General features: G+C 35.2%; 1 protein-coding gene across 21 annotated transcripts in view; it reads right to left on the minus strand.

Annotated features, from left to right (window-relative positions):
• Positions 1-27,068, minus strand: part of EXOC6B (exocyst complex component 6B) — a 712,770-nt gene that overhangs the window by 318,668 nt on the left and 367,034 nt on the right. For 19 of the 21 annotated variants that reach the window (XM_010593648.3, XM_023552763.2, XM_010593646.3 and 16 more), the window contains 7 exons: positions 17,607-17,690; positions 17,189-17,235; positions 15,810-15,930; positions 5,238-5,309; positions 4,241-4,338; positions 2,456-2,561; positions 1,445-1,554 (listed from right to left, as the gene is read on the minus strand). In XM_010593648.3, coding sequence (XP_010591950.1) covers positions 1,445-1,554; positions 2,456-2,561; positions 4,241-4,338; positions 5,238-5,309; positions 15,810-15,930; positions 17,189-17,235; positions 17,607-17,690 — 638 coding nt within the window. The remainder of the gene's footprint in view (positions 1-1,444; positions 1,555-2,455; positions 2,562-4,240; positions 4,339-5,237; positions 5,310-15,809; positions 15,931-17,188; positions 17,236-17,606; positions 17,691-27,068) is intronic. The other 2 variants (XM_023552767.2, XM_010593647.3) reach the window with 1 other exon arrangement.

The following is a 27,068-nucleotide window of genomic DNA, read 5'->3' on the forward strand; positions in this document are numbered from 1 at the left end:
TATTCACAGTACTTATGTCTGTTATGGCTTAATAAGATCAAGCAGGAGTTTCACTTTTGCTCATGATGTAGAAGACCAGAAGAAAGCATCACTACCTTCACTACAACAACAACAACAACAAATCCAGCTATTAAAGTCATATTTTTCTTCAATACCACTGAAGAGCAATGAACACGAAGAAGTATAACTGAAAAAACTCCCACAATGGGACAAGGTCTTAAAAGATGAGAAAGAGCTGTGGCCACATGTATAACTGGGGCCACTGTGACTAATCTGGGTACAGATGGGTGAAGGACTGAACAAACTGTAAGCTGAAAGGCTTTGTTGGGATGAAGTGAAACCAGGTAAATCTTTAAGAGTATGGACTGGCCTGTCAGATTGGAATCTGGAAGAGACTCTAAACAGAAACAAATGTATTAAGCCAGCAATTCTCCCCTACAAGAATTCTATTCCACAAGCAACGGTCGAGGCAGTGCTAGAAATCAGAGAGAGATCTGTAAATTCTGTAGGAGCTTAGGTCCCAGGCCTCTACTGAACTTGAATCCAAAAGGGAGTAAAAATTATGTAAAGCTGAAACCTAACCCAGCTCCAATCCTGTAAAGTCCAGAGAGATAAGCCCCTCAGTTAGAGCTTTGGAATTTCCGGGTTGGTCTTAAAAGCAAGGAGAGGCTTTTGCAATAGCATTTGAAATTATAAGTAATTTGAAACTTATTAAAACTGAGACCCAGGCTCAGCTTGCTCAACTAATAATGTGACCTGAATGACCTGTCAAGCAGCTAGAAGTCTCAGGAAAGGGAATGAAAAAGGAGAAATATTTAAGGAGATATTTCCAAACCTGATGAAAGATCTTAACCCACAGATCCAAGAAGCTTGGCGCGCTGTGTATATTATTCCCAGTAGATGTAGATACTAAGAATATCTGAGGGCAAGGAACTGTGTCTTTTACTGTTCTGTTCCCAGTAAGCAGGATGTATCTGATACATAATAACCTCAATATATGTTCATTAAATAATTAATCTTAAATTAAAGGAGATATGAATGCCTTTAACAAGTCCAGACAGTATTTGTAAGAAGGATGATTCTATAAGATTTTGCCTATTACTCCTTTACAGTTACCTCAAGTACAATGTTAAAACTAGTATAAGTTATAGTACTCTTTGCTAATGAATTTTCACTAATAGAAAGTGCTAAAAAAGCAAATCTGGAAAGAAAATACTAAAGAATAAGATACGTAATATAAACATACATACACACGAAAAAAATATTCAGAAGTTTCCAACTCTCCCTTTCACCATGACTGCATAAATACAGCTATGCCGTACTATGAAGGGCTAATACTTGTAAAATCAAAGCTGAAGAGAATATTCAAAGTTTTTCAGAATATCTATGTATTACGCAGTCACGATCTCAGCATTGGTTGCACTTCTACTGTTTCATACTATACCTTAGATGAAGATCTTCTGAGAATTTCAGACAGGCGTAGATAAATTCTTTAATTTGGTTGTAAACTTTTGGCACAAATTCAGAGAAAGGAAACTTTTTTGGAAATGGCTGCTGTAAATGCAAAAATTAAAGAGATCAAGTCATAAGGCAACACACACTGAAAATCAAAACCCACTGCCGTTGATTCTGACTCATAAAAAAAAAATCAGAATCATAGTGACCCTAAATATTTATAAGTTAATTAAGATGCAAAGGAAACTTTCTTCCACATTGTGAACTATCTGCTTAACAACCTCAAATTTAAGACAGTGTCTCTGAAAGTTTCCTGACACTAAAAAGGATAATACGTAAACATAAATAATAACCCAAATGTCCTTTCACAAGTAAAGAGACAAATTGTGGTACATAGTCATCAATAAAAAATGAACACTATTGATAACATGCAACAACTTGGATGACTCTAAGGCATGATGCTAAGTGAAAGAAGTCAGTCTCAAAAGGTTATATACTGTATGATTCCATTTATATGGCATTCTGGAAAGGTAAATGTAGATAAATAGAGACCAGGTCAATGGTTCCCAGGGCATGGAGCTTGGGGAGGGGTTGATTACAAAGTGGCACTACACGGAAATTTTTAAGGATAGAACTGTTCTGTATCATCACTGTGGTAGTGTATACATAACTGAATGCACTGTCAAAACCAATAGTACCCAAAAGGTTACATTTTACTATATGTTTTTGGGAGAAAATGTCTCAAGAATGTAATAAAAGTAAATATTTCAAAGTGTAAATCAAATGAGGAAACCCCCAGTAATCCTCCAAACTCTTCAGAGGTGATGGAATCCCAAAGCCATCTACCCAGTACTTTGCTCTAAGCTACAAAGAGTCTTCCGAGGATGTTATAGAGTTCAAGCCCATTGAGTTGGAGGTAATACTTTTAACGAGACAGATCCAAAAAAAGCTTTTAAAAGATGCTAAATGACCAGAAAAGTAATTTTGAAGTACTGCTTACCTTTTCCAGCTCTATATCTTGGAATGGGAATTGACCTACTACCTTTTTATACATCTCTTCACTTGTTACTGGTATAGGACTGTAGTTGTCAGAATCAAGTATGTTTCTATAAAAAAAAAAAAAGGAGGAACACAAGTAATCACTGTAACAAATCACAAATAATTTTCAGATGAAGTCCATTGGTTATATATATATATACTGCAATCAAAAATTAATGTTCCCAGTCTGTATTCTATTCCCTCTACAAAAAAAACCTATTTGGTTTCAAGCAAGATCATCTTTTTAAGAAGACAGAAAGAAAACTACAATCTGAAACAAATGGAACACGAGTATAAAGATGATCTCCTAGTATTTGAAATTTACAGACGGGACAGAAAACCTCTGAGCAGTACAGCAACATGTTGAAGCTTTAAGGCAAGTAAGAGATAAACAACAAAAACAATGTATGCTCTTGAAAAGGTGAAGAGATTTTCTTTAAAAAATAAAATTTGATTATGTTCTTTAATCTAGTACTAGTAACTTCTATAATAAATCAAAGTTATGTTCATTTGCATTTCTTCATCTACTACTTTCTATTAATCATGAATTTATTCATCTATATGTTCTCCCTCCTTAACTAGATTGGGAGTTTTCTAAAAGCAGAGACAACTCTAGCAATATGAGAACAGAACTTCACTGAAGGCATGAGATCAGAAGTACCAAAGGCTATGAATATATTATGTCTTTAACTTTCAAGCTTCCTGTAGAGATAACCCTACTCTAAACACTAGATAAACCTGGGTTTTAGAAATGTAAATGATTATATTAATATACAAATGAGTTGGTATAAGTAAAGTTCAGGGATGTGTTTATAAACTGTGAAGAGTAAGATTAAAGGAACATGTAAGACCTTAAAGCTATAAGAATCTAAAAACAAGGTGTGCTGATCAGGGGAAGTGGTCTTGCAGTAAGCGAGGATCACTTTAGGTAAAGGTGTACAATTTTAAAAGTAAAAGGAACTCAGGTGAATTGATATGGAATGTGTGCCAAGCAAACAGTACAAGGAGACATTTGTGAGTTGGAGGTATAATGGAGTAATTTTCTCAGTATTGTATGCATGTTGCAACAACTACTTAAATAATACGCTTCATACACTGGACTTTAAAAGGCCCCTTCTCCATGCGTAGAAAGGAGAAAGATAAGAAATCATATGAGTGAGCCCTCACAGAAGGTTCAAAAAAAGCATATGTTATTTGTCAGGGCTCAAATGCCACTACCTTATATGAGCCATGGACTAGGCATGATCCTCAAAGAGAAAACAAAAAAACAGAATGAGAAGACACAAGATAATCTGGGCAGTAAGAGCCGAAATATCTGGGTTTGGAGGCTTCCTAACATCCTAGATACTAATATACTAAGATTGGCTATCTTGGGAGCTTTACTTCAGATGTCACTGAAATTTACTGGAATTCTGGATCATAACCTGGAGAAGCTAGAAAATAAAAGCCACATACACTGTTTGCTTATTACATATGAAAAACCTTGTGCATAAACACAGCATGTACACACGTGTATATGCACACACACACACACACACAAAAAAACCAAACCAAACCCAGTTGCCACTGAGTCAATTCCGACTCATAGCGACCTTATAGGACAGAGTAGAACTGCTACATAGGGTTTCTGAGGTATGCCTGCTGGATTCGAACTGCCGACCTTTTGGTTAGCAGCTGTAGCACTTAACCACTATGCCACCAAGGTTTCCAAGTGTACACACACAAAAGACTATAAATAATTTCTCACCTGAAAATACCAGCCCACTTCTTTAGCAGGGTTTCACTGTACTGGTCTCTGATTTCTAACAGCATGTCAAAAAGCTGATTTACAGGAAAACCATACACCTGAAACAAAATAAGAAAACAGTTTTATTTTTTAAGGAGATTTTTTAACAACATGAGGAAGGTTAAGTACTAAAAGATAATTTTGCTCTTTGGCCAACAATTTAAAAGAGACCGTGATGTAGAATCTTTCATTCAACCTAATATCTAGCCTTTATCTCAAAAATTAAAAGACATACCAAAATGTTTAGCCAGGGAGGAAAAAAAAGGCAAAGATGAAAATTAAAATCAATATATACTGGGTACACTGGCAGCTAAGTTCTCCTTGCAACTCTTCAGAAGTTGGGAAAGAAACTGAAGATGCTACCAATCTCTCCCACTTCTCATGCTATTCTCTTGGGTATAATAAGTGGTTCATCAAGATGGAAGGAGCTCTGGTGGCACAGTGGTTGAAGCACTCGGTTGCTAATCAAAAGGTCACCAGTTCAAGCCCACCAGCCGCTCTATGGGAGAAAGATGTGGCAGTCAACTTCCATCAAGATTATAGCCTTGGAAACCCTACAGGGCAATTTTACTCTGTCCTACAGGGTCACTATGAGTTGGAGTCAACTACAGCAATGGGTTATTTTGCTTTTGCAACAAGATAGGAATTAATAAACTCCAAAGTCACTGAGGCACTATATCTAAATGAGGAACATCTTGAAAAACTAAGACAGTTTGTGACTCAATGAACTAATGTGATCTGAGAGAAAAAAGAGGGTAGGAACTATTTATGAGAACATAGAGAGTCAGGGTGAAAACCAGCAAATAATATAAAGAAATAAAAATATCTAGCTGTACGAAAGGAAAAAACATAATTGAAAACTAAAAAGTCCTTACGCAAGCTTAGGTAACCACTGAAAAAGATTTAAAACTGCTGAACTACTAACTTAGATGAGTGTAAGTAAACATATGTCACATACCTGAAGTGTGTCAGCAAAAAGCACAATGAGGTTCTTCAAATCTAAAACAAGGTTTGGATCAGAGCAGTAAGACTAAAGGAAATAAAACACAAAGGAGAAAAAATATCTCAATGATTAAAAATAAAACTAAACTTCAATGTATTTAATTATTTAATGCTTCACCTGATCTCACCCTTTCCTGGTATAAAGTAAAACCAGATTCAGCCAGGGAAGAGCTAAGGCAGAAAGAGTTCAATATACTATGATCTACATATTTAATACTTGGAAATTAAAAAACATACTTCTAAAAATCTCTTTGGTTAAAGAAGAAACCAAAATTGATATTGTAAATTATTTCGAAATGAACAATGAAATACTTCATATCAAAACCTATGGTATATGGCTGAAGCCATTTTCCATATAAATTTTGTATCATTATACGCAAATTTTAGAAAACACTAGAGACTGAAAATAAAGTAAGCATTAACTCATGAAGCTAGGAAAAAAATTTTAAAAAACCATAAATGAGAGAATGAAATTAATAAAATTAAAATCGGAAACTTAATAGATTTGATCAATTAAACCAAAAGCCAAAGTTGAAAATAAATTCAATAAAACAGACAAATCCTTGGCAAGTCTAATAAAACAACAAAGAGAAAAAAAAAAAAACTAAACAACACAAGGAATAAGAGAAAATAAGCATAAATATAGAAGAAAATAAAAAATATAAAGTCCAAGTACAACCTCATATTCACAAATTTGAAGACTTAAATGACATGGACTATATAGTCTCTGTGGGTAGGATACAAAGGTATATATGTCACTATCAATCAAGTACATTGATTTTGATATTTATATTTTCTTAAATGTAATTTTGTTATTTGCTCTCTGCTTGATCTCTCAATTCCTAACAGCACTGTGCTGAATTTTTCCATAAAGATGTGGTGCTGCGTCAGTTTCTCTTCTTAGGACTAAGTTTTTGCTTTATAAATACTGGTGCTTTTTTGTCCCCTGTAACAGAGCTATTGATTGTCTTTTTGGTGTGTTAAAACTAAAATCAATACAAAATACTCCTGTTTTTTCCCACTGAATGCTCTTCAACTTGAATTCTATTTGCCTTTTACAATATTGTAGTTTCTGCTTTCCTCTCTTCATTTTCAAACTTCTTTACATAATCTTATTTTTGGTATATCTTCTAGTAACCAAACTATATATTTGTTTTAACTCTTTGGCATCTCTTGGGCATATCTGGACTTATTCCTGCCATCTTAACTATTACAATGATTTCTTATATCTTTTTATTTCCTTTTCTGTTTTTTTATTGGATCAGTTCTTTTTAATTATCTTATAAGCTATATCCTTTCTACCAACACTTCCTATGTTTTGTTGAAGTCATGTGGAACCTTCAATCACAATTTTTTTTTAACACTATGTCTTTCCTTTTGCAGAAATTCTTAATAAAATTAAACTTTACAAATTATCAAATAGCAAACTATTATATTTATTTTATTATATAATATATTTTATTATAAATATAACAGTTATATTTATAATTAGATTTATCTATATAATATAGATTTATCTATGCATACATTTTATTTAATCACATCCCATCTTGTATCAAATCATTATTAGATACATTCAATAGTCTATATCAGTAATCTATGTTTCTTAATTCTTTAATATTTTCCATTTCTTTATGTCTTTAGGAAATATATTTGACTTTATCTTCTTGATCACAAAAAAAGGGATGTGCAGCCTTATCTATTAATTATTAAGATCTTTGAACTGATTTTTTTTATTCTGATACTCATAATTTTCCAAAAGAGCAATTTACCCTTCCTTGGAATGCTCCTTTATTCCCCTTCTTCCTACATTTTTTTAAAACTGTGAATATGCCATACATATAGAAAAATGAATAAAACCTATACGGACAATTATACTAGGCTAACCAAACAGACAACACCAGCTTGCCAGAAGTTTCTAGGTGTTCTAATCACAATTCCTTTTGTCCTCAATCAGAAAAACAATATCCTGACTTTTTGTGATAATTGTTTTCATGTATTTCCTTAGTTTTTAACCTCCTAAATATTCGGTCTTAATATTTCATTCCTCAACTTTGTATAAATGGAAATAAACTGTACATATCATTTCTATCTTGCTTCTTTCATTCAACATTGTAATTCTTAAAATCATCCATGGTATTATGTATAGCTATAGTTGTAAAGTTTTTATTGGTACATACTATTCCATGTTATGAGTTTATCACAATTTATCCATTTTAATACTGATGGACATTTGAGTCATTTCCAAATTTGAAATTCCAACAATGCTAGAATGGATGTTTTTCCATTTGTATCATGGTACTCTAGGGCAAGTTTCTACAGGGATTATAGCTGGAAACAGAGTTTCTGGATCAGGCAAATCCTGGGTTTTAAATAATGCCAGACTGTTTCTGAAAGGGTTTTACCAATTTAAACTCATATCCTTGATAGTGGAAAAGAGTTTCTATTGTTCCATATCTTTATCAACACTGGTATTGTTAATTCTTGCCAACCATGTGCATAATGTTATCTCATTTGGTTTTAGTTTGCATTTCCCTGATATAGTAAAGAGGTTAAGCACCTTCTCAGATGTTTCTCAACCAGGTAGATTTCTTTTCTTTGTAAAGTACTCTTTAAGTCTTTACTCATTTTTCTATTAGGATGTCTGTCTTTATTGTAATAATTTGTAAGCATTTTCTTACATTCTATTTAGTTATTTGCTGGTTATATGCATTGCAAATATCTTTTTCCAGTATGTAGCTTATTTTACCACTCTTTTTTTTTTTTTTTAATACAGAGCAAATTAGTTTCTCATTAAACAATTAACAGACATATTGTTTTATGACACTGGTTGCCAACCCCGTGACGTGCCAATACTCTCTCCTTCTCAACCTTGGGATCCCTATTACCAGATTTCCTGCTATTTAAGACAGCACCATGCTGTTTTTCAAAATGGTTATACCATTTTACATTCCTACCAACAGTTCATAAGAGTTCCAAGTTCCCCACAGCCTCTCCAACATTTGTTATTTTGATTCATGCCAGTAATGTTGGGTTGAGATGATACCTCTCCAATGGCTAGTGATCACGAGCATTTCTTCATGAGTCTGTTAGCCACCTGAATTATCTTGGTTGGTGAAGTGTCTGATCATGTTCTTTGCTCATTTTTTAATTGGATTATTTGTCTTTTAGTTGGAGAGGTTGGATTTTCCTATAGATTCCTATATGTCTGATTTGCCATAGCCAAAAATTTGTTCCCATTCTGTAGGCTCTCTTTTTACTCTTTTGGTGAAGTCTTTTGATGAGTAAAACTGCTTAATTTTTAGAAGATCCCAATTATCTAGCTTATCTTCTGGTATTTGTATATTCTTAGTTATGGTTTGTATCTTCTTTATGTTATGTACTAGGGCCTCTAGTGTTGACCCTATTTTTTTTTTTTAATGATCTTTATAGTTTTGTTTTTATATTTAGGTCTTTCATTAATTTTGAATTAGTTTTTGTGTATGGTGTGAGGTATGGGTCCTGTTTCATTTTTTTACAAATAGATATCCAGTTTTGTCACCACCATTTGTTAAAAAAAAAAAGACTATCTTTTCCCCATTTAATGAACTTTGGGTCTTTGTCAAAGATCAATTGACCATGGGTGGATGGATTTACATCCAGGTTCTTGATTCTGTTCTACTGGTCAATGTGTCTGTTGTACAGTATCAGGCTGTTCTGACTACTTTAGCAGTATAGTAGGTTCTGAAGGCAGGTAGTGCAAGTTCTTCAATAGTCCTTTTTCTTAAGTAGTGTCTTACTTATTTGGGGCTTATTTCTTTTCCATATAAAGTTAATGATTAGTTTTTCCATCTTGTTAAAGAATGCTGTTGGTATTTGGATTGGGATTGCATTGTATTTGTAGATTGCTTTGGGTAGAACTGACCTTTTCACAATGTTGAGTCTACCTATCCATGAGTGTGGTATGTTTTTCCATTCGTGTAGGTCTCTTTGGTTTCTTGCAGTAGTATTTTGTAGTTTTCTTTGTATAGGTCTTTTATGTCCCTAGTTAGATTTATTCTTAAGTATTTTATTGTTTCAGAAGCTATTTTAAATTATACTTCTCTCCTGATTTCCTTTTTGTAATTCTCTTTATTGGTGTATAGAAATCCAACTGATTTTTGTATGTTTATCTTGTATCCTACTAATCTGCTGAATCTTTCTAATAGTTCCAGTAGTTTTCATGTGGAGTCTTTTGGGTTCTCTATGTATTATATCATATTATCCATGAATAGAGATATTTTTGCTTCTTCCTTACCAATTTGGATGCCATTTCTTTTTCTTGCCTTATTGTTCTAGCTAGGACTCTCGGCACAGTGTTAAATAAGAGTGGTCATAAAGGGCATCCATTTTTCCATTAAATTTTGATAAATAATTTTTAGTTTTACTGTCGTTGAATGTATGAAGCTTTTTCTTTATGATTAATTTTTCATATCTTAGTTAAGAACTCTTTCCATATCCCAAGTCATGAAGATATTCTCTTTTATCATCTCTAAAAGGTTTATAGTTTTGCCTTTTATATTTTGATATTTATTGACCTGAATCTTGTTTTTTGGTATATGCTTTCTCTCATAGAGATAGTCAATTGTCCCAATACTATTCATTGAAAAGTCTGTCCTCTACCCACTGATCCATAACGCCACCTCTTTTATATGTATCAAAGATCCATGTAATCTGTGGAGCTGCTTGGGGGCCCTCTACTCTGTTCCATTATTTATTCAGCACCAATATCAGAGTGTCTTAGATTAATACGGAAACCCTGGCAACGTAGTAGTTAATTGCTATTTCTGCTAACCAAAAGGTCAGGAGTTCAAACCTACCAGATATTCCTTCAAAACTCTATGGAGCAGTTTTACTCAGTCCTGTAGGGTCGCTATGAGTCAGGATCGACTCGACTGCAATGGGTTTGGTTTGGTTTTGGTTAGATTAATATGACTTTTAAATTAAATCTTGATATCTGATACATATTTCTCAATCTTCAGGAGTGTCTTAGCTGTTCCTGGCCTTTGTACTGTCTTAGAAATATTATAATCAGGTTTTTTATGACTTATCCCCTAAAAATAAAACTCTTGGGATTTTGACTGGCACTGAATTAAATCCATAGATAAATTTTGACAGAAGCATTATCTTCACAATAACTCTTCCAACCAGCAAACACAGTGTATCTCTCAATTTTTTGAGGGTGTTCTTCAATTCAATTTAATCCCTCAATAATAGTTCAGAATTTTCTTCATGGAGAATTTGAACATCTTTTGTTTAATATATTCCTAACTATTGTATATTTATGCTATTTTATAAATTTTATCTTTTAAATTTTTTTAATTTTTCAATTTTTATTCCTGGTTTACAGAAACATAACTAGTTTTGTATAATGATTTTATATGCAGGAAACTTGCTAAATTCTTCATTAATTGTTTTTCCATAAATTCCTTTGGATTTTCAATGTACAAAATCATAATGCCTTCAAAAATGACAGTTTGTTTCATCCTTTCAAAGTTTTATGCTTTTCATGTATTTATTTTTCTGCCTTTACAACACTGGATAGGAATACAAAACAGAAGTGGTGATAATTAAATATAAAATTTGCCATAAGTTTTTGAGGATACCTTTTGTCAAGTTAAGGGAGATCTCTTCTGTTTCTAATTTATGAAGAGATTTTATCATAAATGTATCTTGTATTTTATTAAATGCTTTGTGTGTCTATTTAAATTATATCATTTTCATCTTTTAATCTGTTAATGTGGTGGTTACACTACTAGACTCTGTAATATTGACTCAAGCCTGAATTTGCTAGTATAAACCCAACTTGCTATAGTAACATGATTTAATAAATTGCTGAATTCTCTTTTCTAATATTTTGTTTAGGATTTCTGATCTATATTTATGAATGAGTCTGACCTATAATTACAAATTACAAATGTATGAGTTCTTACACTATTCTCATCTGGTTTCAGTATCAAGATTACACATGCTTCATAAAATGAGTTGATGACTGTTTCCTCTTTTTTATTCTCTTAGAGTTTATGTAAGATAGGAACTGAAGATAGAACTGCCTGGACCTTGAGATTTCTTTGAGGGAAGAATTTTGACTTCTATTTCTTTTACTTCTAGTTCACGCATCCTGAAAAGAACAACCCTACCCAGCTAAATGTGGGAGGGTGCCAAATTAGACTCTCCATCTTGGGTGGGCCCAACGGGCTGTCAAAATCAAAGTTCAAGTTGTCTGTACTAACAAGTAACCTCAGGAAAAAGGCAGCTTGAGTGTTTAGCCTATCTCTCTTGATTTTTGTTTATCTTTGGATTTGGGCAATACTTTTTAACTACCCTGACTAGGTACTTTGAGGCTTGAGGAATACCAAGTGTGTGTGTGTATACATACATATATACATATACATGGAAACCCTGGTGGTGTAGTGGTTAAGTGCTACGGCTGCTAACCAAGAGGTCAGCAGTTTGAATCCACCAGGTGCTCCTTGGAAACTCTATGGGGCAGTTCTACTCTGTCCTATAGGGTCGTTATGAGTCGGAATCGACTCAAAGGCAATGGGGGTTTTATATATCTATATATACATATATAAATATGTATATACACACATATATACATATATATGTATACACACACGTATATAAATATATACCATATCATATATATAGCTCAATATTTTAGTTGTTTCCAGCAAAATCTAGCCTTCTATATTCCTAAAATCAGAAATAATTGTTACTTTATAAATTTTCTTCCTAGTCCATGAATTATTTGCATTTGCTAGAGAAAGCTATTCTGTTTATCTTTGTCTTCTATTTCATGCAACTGGTTTTACACAAATATTTTATGATTCTTAGATGTTTATATATTTGAATAAAGGTTGAGGTTGATTAGAATGAATATGGGTGTCCTTTTCATCTGTAAGTCTGTTTCCCAAGAGATTGACTACAGGCTCCTTGTGAGTCGTCAGAGCAGATGAATCACTCTGTTCAAAAAGCAGTACCAGAGCAATGTCAGCAAGATGGAGTAGACAGCTCCAAGCTTTTTCCCCCAATAAAAACAATGAAAAACAAGAAGAAACTGTCAGAACCAACTTTGTCAGAACCATGGAAAACTGTCAAAGGTTTACAACAACTAAGGGAAAGCTGAATAAAAAGGCAACTTAAAACAGGAGAAGTGTTTTGTGGCATTTTTATATGCCATGACCCACTCTGTCCCTGGCTCAGCGACCAGTTTGAAGAAGGTACTCTGCATATCTATCATGGGACCCTGGCTCCCGGTTCTGGAAGGAACAGAGCAGAGCATATTTGAAAACTATTGCTTTTTCTGTTCTAACCTGTATGGTGACTACCTGAAGGACTGACATAAGATGGCTGTTTCTGTTTTGCCAGCTCAGAACTCACTCAAGACTGAAAAGCAGTAGGCACTGCTCAAAAACACTACAAGGCAAATGGTCAACCTTTAGCCTCCTAGGGCAAAATAGTATTGTTGAGATATAAGATAGGTACACGTAGATGCAAAAGTTCTCTACAAAATACTAGCAAACCGAATCCAACAGCATATTAAAAGAATTATACACTATTACCAAGTAGGATTTATCCCAGGAACGCAAGGGTGGTTCCACGTAAGATAAAAACCAATAAAAGTAGAACACCACATTAACAGAATGAAAGGAAAAAAATCCATAAGATCATCTCAATTGATATAGAAAAGTCATTTGACAAAATCTAACACCCTTTAACGATAAAAAAAAAAAAACTGAGAAAAATTCCTCGACATGATAAAGAGCATTTATGAAAAACCCACAGTAACATCATACCCAAATGACAAAGACTGAAAACTTTCCCAAAAGATCAGGAGCAAGACAAAGATGCCTGTTTTCGCCACTGCTATTCAACATTGTCCTGGAAGTTCTAACCAGAGCAATTAGCAAGAAAAAGAAATAAAAAGTATCCAAATCGGAACAGAAAAAAAAAAAGTATCTCTATTTGCAGATGACAAGGTCTTATAGACAGAAAATCACAAAGAATCCACAAGAAAGCTGTTGCTGTTGTGTGCCACTGACTCAATTCCAGCTCACAGCGACCCTGTATGACAGAGTAGAACTGCCTGGTAGGGTTTTCTAGATGGCAATCTTTACAGGAGCAGATCACCAGGTCTTTTCTCCCACAAAGAAGCTGGGTGGGTTCAAACTGCCAACCTTTAGGTTAGCAGCCAAATGATTAACCACTGTGCCACGAGGGCTCCTTACAAGAAAGCCTCTAGAGCTAATGAATGAATTTACAGAGTTGCAAATACAAAACCATTACACAAAAATCAGTTTTATTTCTATACACTAGCAATGAACAATCTGCTGAAGAAATTAAGAAAGCAATCTCATTTATAATAGCACCCAAAAGAACAAAATATCTAGGAATAAATTTAAGAAAGAGGTGAAGGACTTGTACACTGAAAACTACAAAACGTTGCTGAAAAATTAAAGAAGACCTGGATAAATGGGAAAGACATCTCCTGATCATGGATTGAAAGACTTTTATTGTTAAGATGTTAGTATTGCCCGAGGCAATCTAAGATTCAATGCAATCCTTCTCAAAATTCCAAAAATATTTTTTGTAGAAAAGGAAAAGTGAATTCTCAAATTCATATGGAATTACAAAGGGCCACGAATGGCCAAAAGAATCTTGAAAAAGGGCAAAGATGGAGGACTCACCCTTCCCGATTTCAAAACTTATTACAGAGCCACAGTGTTCAAAACAGTGTGGGACTAGTACAAGATAGACACATAGACAAATGGAAACAGATTTGAGAGTCCAGAAATAAACCTATATATCTATGGCCATTTGATTTTCAACAAGGCTGACGAGTCTACTCAACAGGGTAAGAATAATGTCTCCAACAAATGATGCTGGGACAAATGAGCTTCCACATGAAAAAGAATGAAATTGGACTCCTACTTCTCACCATATACAAAAATTAATTCAAATAGATCAATGACCTAAATATAAGAGCTGAAATCACAAAACTCTTAGAAGAAAACACAGAAGTAAATCTTTATGACCTTGGATTTGGCAATGGATTCTTAGATACAACACCAAAAGCACGAGCAAAGGAACAAAAAAAAAAAGATAAGGTGGACTTAATCAAAATTAAAAAGTTTGTGCATCAAAGGGCATTATCAAGAAAGTAAAAAGACAACCTACAGTATGAGAGAAAATATTTCAAAATCACACGTTTGGTAAGGATATGATATTCAGAATATATAAAGAACTGTTTATCCATCATATTGTTCATTGTTGTATCCCCATTGCCAATGCAATCTGTGCTCAAGAAATACTGAACAAACGAACAAATAATTGATTCAGTCAGCATATCCTACCTGAGATGAATTATCGAAAAACTCATAATAAAATATGTCAATTAAAAAAAAAAAAATCCAGTGCTGTCGAGTCGATTCTGACTCATAGCGACCCTACAGGACAGAGTAGAACTGCCCCATAGAGTTTCCAAGGAGCGCCTGGTGGATTCGAACTGCCGAACCTTTGGTCAGCAGCCATAGCACTTAACCACTACGCCACCAGGGTTTCCAAAATATGTCAATAGACCACGGGAATTCATAATTAGGCAACTTATTGGTATGACAGAAACATTTTTTTTCCCCCAAAACGAAGAGTAGAACTGTGAACCTCAAATTAGTGTTTACAGCATTATAGAAGGCAATATGGAATAATGAATATGAACATGGGCTTAGAAGTCAGACTGCCTAGGTTTAAATCCAACCTCCACCATTTACTGTGTGACTTTAGACTGGCTACCTAATCTCTCTGAGGCTCAACTACTCCCTTGACTATAAGGTAAGTATAATAATAAACCAAAACCATTGCCATTAAGTCGATTCTGACTCACAGTGACCCTACAGGACAGAGAAGAACTGTCCCACAGGGTTTTTCAGGAGTGGCTGGTGGATTTGAACTGCCGAAACTTTTGGTTAGCAGCCGTAGCTCTTAACCACTGAGCCACCAGGGCTTCAAATATAATAATAGTATCTACCTTATACAGCTGCAGAAAGGATGAAATAAGATAATATACCAAGTACATAGAACAATGTCTAACACATAGAGTGCCATCAACAGTTTCTGTTTTCTAACTGCAAAGGACATCCACAAAATGGGATTCACTGTTTGAAAACATGGCAGTTTGAAGGGGCTACTTCCATATATCTTTGAAGGCAACAGCTAAATGGATGATTCCAAACAACACATATTGACAGCAGTAAAATACTGAATAAACAAACAAACAAAAAAAACCCAAACCCACTGCCATCAAGTCGATTCCAACTCATCACGACCCTGTAGGACAGAGCAGAACTGCCCCAGAGGGTTTCCGAGGGGCAGCTGGTGGATTCGAACTGCTGATCTTTTGGTTAGCAGCCATAGCTCTTAACCACTGCGCCACCTGGGCTCCTAAAATACCTAATAGTATATAAATAATCAGCTTTAAGCAAGTACTTCTCTTGAGTTGCTTACATACCGAGTGAGTACGGAGTGCTGCGATAGTTTTTGAAAGTGCCATTTCCCATAGTTCATCAATGTAGGCTCTATTTACTAAGCCTTGGGTTGTATGTAAAATGTGATCTTCAACCACAAAAAATCTAAGATTGAGGAAAAAAGAAAGCATATTTGTCAGAAACTACAGAATTTGACTACTATCTCCAGGGTCTGATAAACACTAAGAGCTACCAACAAATTCAAAGTTTAAAAAATTCACTTTTTTTCTTAAGAAAGCTGTTCACTATCATAAACAAAATCAGAACTCTTGCACTTAGAATTATGTCCCTGCTCATATCTTCTTAAATTGAAGTTACATTTCTATTAGATGTTATCCATATTATCCAGCAATTTAAAATGAAGAAAATGTTTATAGGTAAAGATAGCTGATGTCGATATATTAAAAATAACTGACCAGCAATACATTCAACAAATTAATAGATTTTAAAGAGACAATGAAAGGTAAAGTATGCATTTTTAATAACGCAATGCCCAAAATATCAAAATAATTTCCTACATAAGGACTTTTATCCACGTGTTGAGAAGTATTTTACAGGGGTTAAAAAAAAATGCAAGCTTATTTTTAAATATTCTGCTGTGGTTATCTCAGCTATTTTATATGTGTTCATGCTAATTAACTCTTTAAATAAAGAATTTTATGATATATTTTAATCAAAATTATCAATTACATTGACAATCTAAATCTGAAAGAAAAGAAAGGAACTTGAAGGAATAAACCAACTTAATTTCCTTTCTTTTTACTGCAAAGTAATTATTTTATCACTAGAACAAGCTGCTTATATTTTAAAGGTTTATTTGAGAACTGCAGCCCCATTCTAGAATATACTCTAGATCAGGGTGGCAAGTTACAGCCCATGGGGCAAATCTGGCCTGGTTTTTGTAAATCTGTCTATTTTTATAAATAATGTTTTATTACAATATATCCATGATCATTCATTTAGGTATTATCTATGGCTGCTTTGGCGCTACAACAACATAGATAGTTGTAACAGAGGTTGTGTGGCCTGCAAAGCCTAAGACGTTTACTATCTGACCCTTTATAAAGAAAATTTTTGCTAAGTTTGCAGATTATTTGGTTCCCTCTTATCCAGAAAAGAGGTGAAAAAAAAAATTAATCATTGTAAGATTACAATCAATGTTTTTCTCCCTTTATTCACTAAATGTACTAGCCAATACTATATTGCTAAAGCCAACAGAATGTTCCTTTTAAATCCTCAGAAAATAAAAAATAAATCTTGTCTTTTTGAGGATTTAAAAAAAGAAAAGGAATTTTCCAAGAAAAATTTTATTTATTTTTCCAAGTTCCACAAATATACCTAATGAAAGAATATATATACCTACCCTACAATTTGATTAAAATACTTCCTGTAGCCATCTAAAGTTTCATGCTGCAACAAAGCAAAGAAGAAAAGTTATTGTTTCTGTTTTGATACATTAAGAAAAAGTTGAAATCAGTCACTTAACTCGTAAGGCTCTGTTCCCTTGACTATAAGGTTCATATAAGAAATAATAACTACTTTACAGGGTTATAATGAGGCTGAAATGAGACAATATATATTCAGTACTTAGAGCAATGTCTGACACAGAGCAATAAATAGATGTTAGTTGCTATTTTCTAGCAAGTCACATCTACCAAAAGCGGTCTCAGTTTAACAGTAAAACAAACAAACAAACAAAAAGGGTATATGCAAAATAATAAAAAGATGTCAGCACATCCTCAGGCAAAAGGGCTTGAGAAAAGTGGAAGCGGTAATCCTACCATGTTAGAGGGAGGCTGGAGCACCAAACGCGCTTGTTTTCGCCTCTGTTTTCTGTAGTAGTTCTCAAATGTTTCCCGGGCACCCTGTAAAACAAACAAAAGAAAATGGATTGACATAATTGGACCGATTACTCGATTATTTCAAAAGAAAAGAAAAGCTCCCAAATCTGGAAATGTGGCAGCTCCACAATTCTCAAAATCTGATATTTTAAGAGAAAAAATAACAGTAATAACTACTACCACATACAGAACCTTACGTACAAACCCAGTAGGGGTGGATATATAAGATCTTTACAAGGAAACTATCAGAACTCAGTCACCAGCACAATAAAGCTAGTTTCTCAACTAACTATTATAAATTTACCAAAATGAAGGCAAATCAACCTTCTTATAGGTTACGATAACAGTTGAGAAAATGTTATACGTAAGGTCACAATAAGTAGATGGTCAAACGACAACATTATTATACTGACCCAAATGCTTCATGGTCATTACTTAATCCACAGAATCTCACAGAAAAACACGTCACTTATTATACAGTTAAGTGCTTACCACCAAGAAATGTCCCTGTCCTCATTAAATTTATAGATTAAAGTGGAAGACTGGCAACTAAAGAAGCAACTGTATTAAAATGAACTACAGAATCCTATGGATTAGAGTGTCATGTGTGTCTGTGTATGCATAAGTGTGTATAATGGGTGGGGAGAGTGTCAGAGAAAGATTCCCCACAAAAAATGTCATTTATACTCATAAATGAAGAATGAGTCAGAAGGGTAGTTAGGTAAAGAGAAATGGAAAGAATGTTCCTAGTAAAGACAAAGAGGTTAAAGGAAAAAAAAGTTGAAACAAGTTTTCCATGGCTGGAACTTCAGGACTTAAGGGAGAGGAAGATAAGAGATGAGGCTGGAGGACTTTGTTAATTATATTATTTGCATTTCAACTCTAGTGACAATGAGAAGCCAACACGAAGAATTTTAGACATTTGGTAGTTGTAATGTACAGAGCTTAATGAAGAAAAGAAAAATTAGATGCAAAAGCTAAGTCATAAACATCACTAGCCATTAAAAACCCAAAACTCCACTGCCAACAACTTGATTCCAACTCAGCAACCCTGTAAGATGCAGTAAAACTGCCCCATAGGGTTTCCAAGTCTGTAATCTTTATCGCTATTAGTCAGAATCGACTCGACGGCACTGGGTTTGGTTTGGTTTTTTTTTTTGTAATCTTTATGGAAGCAGACTGCCACATCTTTCTCCTTTGGAGTAACTGGTGGGTTCGAACTGCTGACCTTGTGGTTAATAGCTGAGCACTTAACCATCTCACCAGCAGGGTTCCTCGCTGTTGTTGGTCAGTGCCTTCGAGTTGGTTCCAACTCATAGTGAACGTATGCACAGCTAAGGGGAAACACTGTCTGGTCCTGCACCATCCTTACAATCGTTGTTATGCTTAAGCCCACTGTTGCAGCCATTGTGTCAATCTACCTCGTTGAGGGTCTTCCTCGTTTCCACAGACCCTTTACCAAGCATGATGTCCTTCTCCAGGGACTGATCCCTCCTGACAACATGTCCAAAGTAGATAAGACGCACTAAGGAGCATTCCGGTCGTACTTCTTCCAAGACAGATTTGTTCATTCTTTTGGCAGTCCATGGTATATTCAATATTCTTTGCCTACTCCACAATTCAAAGGCATTAATTCTTATTCAGTCTTCATTATTCATTGCCCGGCATTGCACATACTATAATACTTCACCTTGTCTTTCTGAGACACCCTTTGAAATCTTCTGTTCAACTGTTTTTACTTCATTATTTCTTCCTTTCGCTTTAGCTATTCAACATTCAACAGCAAGTTTCAGAGTTTCTTCTGCCATCCATTTTGGTCTTTTCTTTCTTTCCTGTCTTTTCAATGATCTCTTGATTTCTTCATGTACAATGTCCTTCCACAACTCATCTGGTCTTCAGTCATCAGTGTTCAACACGTCAAATCTATTCCTGAAATGGTCACTAAATTCAGGTGGGATATACTCAAAGTCATACTGGCTCTCATGGATTGTTCTAATTTTCTTCAGCTTCAACTTGAACTTGCACAGGAGCAATGGCTGGTCTGTTGCACAGTTGGCCCCTGGCCTTGTTCTGACTAATGATATTGAGCTTTTCCATCGTCTCTTTCCACTGATGTAGTCAATCCGATTCCTGTGTATTCCATCCAGCGAGGTCCACGTGTATAGTTGCCGTTTATGTTTTCAGAAAAAGGTATTTGCAATGAAGAAGTCGTTGGTCTTACAAAATTCTACCATGCGATCCAGCATCGTTTCTATCACCAAGGCCATATTTTCCAACTACCAATCCTTCTTTGTTTCCAACTTTTGCATTCCAATCACCAGTAATTATTAATACCTCATTACTGCATGTTCACTCCATTTCAGATTGCAAAAGTTGGTAAAAATCTTCAATTTCTTTATCTTTGGCCTTAGTCATTGGTATATAAATTTGAATAATAGTTGTATTAACTGGTTTTCTTTGCAGGCATATGGATATTATCTTTCAGTGACAGTGCTGTACTTCAGGATCGATCTTGAAATGTTCTTTTTGACAGTGAACACAACGCCATTCCTCTTCAAGTTGTCATTTCCGGCATAGTAAGACCATTTGATCGTCTGATTCAAAATGGCCAATACCAGTCCACATCAGCTCACTAAAGCCTAGTATATCAATGTTTATGCACTCCATTTCATTTCTGATAATTTCTAATTTATCTAGATTCCTACTTCGTACCTTCCACATTCCAATTATTAATGAATGTTTGCAGCCGTTGCTTCTCATTTTGAGTCGTGTCACAACAGCAAATGAAGGTCACAAAAGCTTGTTTCCATACCCATCATTTAGGTCGACTCTACTTTGAGGAGGTAGCTTTTCCCCAGTCGTCTTTTGAGTGGCTTCCAACCTGAGAGGCTCATCTTTCAGCATTATATCAGTCAATGTTGTACTGCTATTCAAAAGGTTTTAGTGGCTAATTCCTTTCAGAAGTAGACCACCAGGTCCTTTTCCCTAGACTGTCTTAGTCTGGAAGCTTAGCTGAAACCTGCCTGCCATGGGTGACCCTGCTGGTATTTGAATACCGTGGCATAGCTTCCAGCATCACAGCAACATGCAAGTCCCCACAGAACAACAAACTGATAGACATGCGCAGACAAAACACAGAAAAAAAGCATCTTTTGATGGTCATGAAGGTGGGGAGGGAGGGGGACAGGAAATCACTAACTAGATAGCAGACAAATGTCAACTCTGGTGAAGGGAAGACAACACACAACATAAGTGAAATCAGCACAATTGGACCAAAGCAAAAGCATAGAAGTTTCCTAGACACATCGAAACACTTTGAGGGATGGAGCAGCTGGGGCCGGGGACCATAGTCTGGGGGGACATATAGGTCAACTGGCATAAGACAGTTCATAAAGAAAATGCTCTACGTCTCACTTCGGTGAGTAATATAGGTTGTTCCTATCTCTGCCCCTACTATAATACTATTATTTTTTAGTATTCTCCAGTGCTGTGCTACCACCAGTGGTACTCCACTACACACTCTGGAGGCCTTAAAAAGGAGAATCCATGCAGTACAGGATGGGCAACCAATGTAGTCATCATTTCAGGATTGTATTTTCAAGACAGAAGGCAGAGAGTGGAAAACGGATAGTCAACTTTCAAGGACTGCTCTCTTTATGCCAGCAAAACCCACATCACTCACCAACTGGATTTCTCAATCTATTCTATCAGTTCTAGAGTTAGAGGATATTCTACTCAAATTCAGACAAAATATCATTATCTGCCTCAGTTGTCAATGATGGTGTATGTTTTCAGCTTTTTATGCATCTAAAATATTGTAGTAAAATTTAAGAAAGGCTCAGAAGCCAAAGAAGGCTTTAACATTTTCTACACTAAATATGTATGTTTCCACTTAAATTTAACCTAATTATTACATACTAGACATTATTGTAAAGAATTCCCCACAACAAATTTATCATTCACTTGTAGAACAACTATATCAAAAGAGCTAATCACAAGAAGTATTCTATTTTTGTTTAATGTTAAAACAAGAGAAAGAAATATTTTCCAGGTTCTTTTAACCTCTCCTTCAATTTCTAATTCACAGCAACACTAAAAGTCACTTGGTGCTTTATCTACTATATGCATATTTAGTTTAAATATTTAGTGTCATTAGCAAACTCTATGATAAACTTAGAGAAAAGCACTAATGGTCACATGTTCCAAAAGCAATTGCCAATTCCCTAAATCTAATCATCAATCCTAGCACTGTCGACCAGGAAGTAACCCACTTTCCCTCAGTCTATGCTAAAAATATTTCTTTAATTTTTTTAGCTTTTTGCTTTCAGCTGTATTTTCATTATTATTCTTTTAAAATTATTATCAATTACAAAAGTAAAATATGTGACTTGCAGAAAAATCAGACACTACAGATTAGGCAAAGAGAGAAAATAAAGCCATTCGTAATCCCATCACTCAGCAATAACTACTGTTTACTTGTTGGTTTACCCACTTACAGGCTTTTTCCTACGCTAAACAGATAATTCACATGCACACATATACACAAGAAGAAACAGAGCCATTATTGTACCACCTTTTTCATTGAATTTTGCATGCAAAAATCTTATTCTCCATCTCCAACATCAACAGCAATTTTGTTGATTCCTTTTTATTCTACAGTGCTGTTCCAACTCCCCTTCTTCAAACACATGCTATAAACTTCAAACACACCATACAAATGCTGGGACCAACATGGTCTTTGAAGAAATGGTTAAAAATGAAAACAAAAACACGAGTGACAACCTTGAATTCTTCTTCATGTATTTAGACACTTCATGGGAAACACATATTTAATGAGGCTTTTTTTCCCCCTTCTCTGTAAAAATGGTAAAATTTACTGCTAACAGAACTCAGAGGCAAATTTTAGCTGCTATAGGTTACAATATGTCCCAGCGATCAAATAAGTCTGGATCCCAGTCTTGGGGAAAAAAGAAAAGGCCAGGTGAAAGATCTTACCATGAATTTTGTTTTCTTCACAGAAGATAACAATGTTCCTCACGTACACAAGAACTATGAACATTTCATAAATTCCTGAGCCCCATGTCTGTAAACATTAGCGGCATCTACGTGCCTAGTTTTGCAGAGGAAAAAAAAATTTACACTGGGACAATACTTTGTCATATGGACACCATGTCTACACAGCAAAGACCTTCTATCTGCTTCATTAAATATTTACCGTGTCATTATTTGACTAAACAACTCTTTATCTAGTGGGTCTTTGCTGGCAGAGTTTAATACAGGGTCCACTGGAGAGAGGGCTGAGTCCTTCCCATCCATCACCATAACAGAAAATGAACCCTTGGTTTGAGAAGTAGCTAAGGACAACTACACAAAGAACAGAGGAGGGGAATGGAAGCAGGGAAGCACACACCATTGTTCTTCCGGCTTTGCCTACAGGAAGCAATATTTCCACTTGGTCTTGGACGCAGCCTGTAATTTCACCACTCTAGCTGCAGCTGGAACTCTCTTTTAACTGTCCCGGCATCCAAGTGAAAAAATAAAAGTGAAGACAGGTTTATTCAGAGTTCAAAAAAAAAAAACTGAAAGAGCCATTTTAATTTGCCTCCATGTGAAAAGCGGAGCACTTTTCATAGGGCCTCATAATGATGTTCAGCGGGATATTACACTTCACCATATGGCTAATTTGCACAGCAGGTCCAAAGCAGGATTTTCTTTCATTAGAACTGCCCTAAAGATCAGACTACAGACACATGTGTAAATAACGAACCCAAGATGCCCCCTACTGCTTAAATGTGGAAACACTGCAGTCCCAGATGTAAAAGCCTACTCATAGAGTTCTCATGGCAAGGTCATTCAAGAGTTACAAAGGTAAGCTCCATTTACCAATATAAGGGCTTTGAAAAATGTCTAAAATTCAAGAGCCACAACACTGTCAAGCAAAAAACTACGTATAGGGAAAGGATACCTGCTATGGGAGATAATTTGTTATATAAAAATTGTAACTTGCCAAGTGCCCCACTTCCTAGTATCACTCAATTAGCCTACAAAATAAATCTACATAAACTTCTGACCCTTTTTGAAGAGAGCAGAAGCAGTCTGACGTTCTAACAGTGTCCTGTTTATGTTTAAGATGGCCCTTATAACCGATGCTTGTCTTGGCATTTCCTCCCTCTACCATATCCCAAGCCTGAACTATAGAAGATCATTCCCTCCAGGGACTGACAGTCTGTGGGATTAAAAAAAGAAAAAGAAAGAAATCCAATGTCTAATGATTATGGAGTAGTCGAGTGTGTGCTTTTGAAGAAAGTAAACAGTATGATTAACAATCTTGGCCTTTGTAATTAGCTTCCCCCTTCCAAGACGAGTGTTAATTTATTAAATATTTTAACAAAGAGTCTTTTATTATCAGATTCAGTTTGGCTGGCTTCTTTTATAGCATTACCAATTACAACCAATAAAGCTTTAATTGATGACTACTTTTTACAGCCTTTGACCCAAGATGATAAACAGTTGTACCTTAGAAGCAAAAGGGTAAACCTCAAAGGGAATGGTGTCTTAATCATGCTTAGCAAACCAAACTGCTTACAATTACAATCTACCTACCTGGCTAGAACAAAAACCCAGACTTCCCCTAGGATTAAAGTAATTGAGCAGGGAAAGACTTGAATTTCAGTTTTAAGGTAAGTGTCCCTTTTGTTAGGGAATCCTACATGTAACTGTGCATCCTGAATGTGTGAATTGCTCAGTGAACAGGATTCAGTCAATTTGTTGACCATTACCTAGAAAATTCTAATATGTGACATAGCTTTTAATTTAAAGTAGTTGAAAGTCATTTTACTATTTTTGAAAAGTACTATGATTGAAATTCTCTCTCTCCAATTTCATCTTTTTATTCAGTTGCCCCTACAATACCAGGAATTAGTAAGGATATGTGAGCAAAGAAGTAAAACGAACTACTTGTCCAACAATAAAAAAAAACCAAAGACCAAACCCATTGCCATCGAGTCGATTTCAACTCATAGCGACCCTAGAGGACAGAGTAGAACTGCCCCATAAAGTTTCCAAGGAAGCCTGGTGGATTCAAACTGCCAACCTTTTGGTCGGCAGCCATAGCGCTTAACAATTACGCCACCAGGGTTTCCTGTCCAACAATGGGACACCAAAAATTCTTAAGAGAATTGAGCACCTACGCATCATAAGCCAGCAGAGTCACTTCTTTAATTCAAGTGAACACAATGGGGCTTTTCTGCATTTTCTCCAAAGAACTATTTCCAAAAAAAAAAAATATTTCCAAAGTTGGTAGTTTTTCAGAGTTACTATTCAAACGCCTAATTTCACACTTCCCAATTTAAGAAAAGCCTCTTCTATTCTAACTTACATCTATCAATAGTCTAAACTGCTAACATAATTCACAATTTGGAAGTTTACAATTTCCCAGACATATGTCTTAATCTGTCTTTAATGTTGTCAAAATTATTAACAATTACTGTTGTTGTTAGCTGCCATCAAGTCAATTCCAACTCATGGTGACCACATCTGTGTGAACAGAACTGCTCCATAGAGTTTTAAATGCTGGGACCTTTCTGAAGCAGACTGCCAGGCATATCTTCCGAAGTGCCTCTGGGTAGGTTCAAACTGCTAACCTTTCGACTAGCAGTTGAGCTCATAACCATTTGCGCTACCCAGAGACTCCTAACAACTACTAACGAGCTAATAGGAAAATGTGGCATTTAAAAATGTAAATAATACCACCACGTTGCAACTGTTACAATCAATTCACGGAGATAGAGGAAATGAGAAATTGTTAATAGTCCTCATAGTGGAAAGTACTGGGTTAAACAGAAGGTACACTTTATACAAAAAGAATTAGGGGCATAACCTCTAAGCAAGCTCCCATGTGTTTACAGAAAGTCACTGTGGGAAAGAGCACAAAATCAGAGGCTCAGTTGAATTACTGAAAGAGGTATACAGGTTATTTTTATGATATATATTGATACATAATGGCAATTTTACTAATGATACATGGCTGATCTCAGCATTTCAAACCCAAATTTGCCACAAACAAACAAAAAACACCATAACCCTTTGTATAGTTAAGCCAGGACCGGGATAACTTTGTAAAGATAAATCTATGCTTTTCTCTCCATAAATAGATGGTGTACAGAAACAAATTTAGAATACATGGATAAGGAAATCTGTCATACGGAATGTCAGATGTTCAGGAAAACAGGCAAAATATATAAAGACATAGGAAGTGCAAAAATATTGGGTCTACACTATATAAAAAGGGTAAGGATACAGGTTAAGAAAAGAAGCTAGAAGTTTTATTATGAAAGAATGTAGATGCGCATGCAGTTTGTAACGAGTAGTAGATCCCCTGTGGTCTTTACCAAGTTTCCTCAATGGAGACATCTTAGAAAAACACAGTACAATATTACAACCAGGACACTGATACTGATAGTCAAGATACATATTTCCAAAGCAACAGAAATCCCCCAAGTTGTCCTTTTATAGTCATGACCAATATCTACCCACTACTTAACCCCTGGCAACCATTAATCTGTTCACTGCTTCTACAATTTTATCATTTCAAGAATGTTACATAAATGAAATTATACAGTATGTACTGCCTTTTGGGATTGGCTTATTTCACTCAGCATAAACCTCTATTAGTTAATCCACGCTGTTATGCATATTGCTGACCAGTCTTCCATGGTATGAATATACCACAGTTTGTTTAACTATTCACCTGTTGAAGAACATCTGGGTTGTTTCTAGATTTTAGCTATTATAAATAAAGCTGCTACAGACATTCCTGTATAGATTTATGTATGAATTAAGTTTTCATTTCTCTGGAATAAATGCCCAGGAGTGTAACTGTGGGTCATATGGCAGTTACATGTTTAATTTTCTAAAAATGGCCAGATTGTTTTCCAGAGTGACTATACCATTTTATATTCCCAAAGGCATTTTTGCTAGAATTTGGTATTGTCACTGTATCTTACTTACTCTGATAGGTACGTGGCGATAGCTCCTTGTGTTTTAACTTGATTTTCCTAATGGTAATGATGTTGAACATCTTTTTTATTGCTTGTTTGCCTTCTATATATTCCTCTCAGTGAATTGTTTCTTCATGTATTTTACCATTTTCTGTTCGAGTGTTGTTGCTTTTTTTCTGTTGACTTTTGAAACTTTTTTATATATTCTAGATTACTACACCCTTTCAAATATGTAGTTTCCAAGTATTTTCTCCCACCCTGCAAGCTTGCCTTTTCATCCCCTTAACAGGGTCTTTTGCAGAGCAAAACTGCTGAATTTTTATAATGTCCAATTTATTTATTTATTTGATGAATCATGCTTTTGGAGTCAAGACTAAGAGCCTTTGCCTAACTTTAGATCCTG

Source organism: Loxodonta africana, chromosome 15 (genome assembly GCF_030014295.1).
Source record: "Loxodonta africana isolate mLoxAfr1 chromosome 15, mLoxAfr1.hap2, whole genome shotgun sequence".
NCBI classification, from domain to species: domain Eukaryota; kingdom Metazoa; phylum Chordata; class Mammalia; order Proboscidea; family Elephantidae; genus Loxodonta; species Loxodonta africana.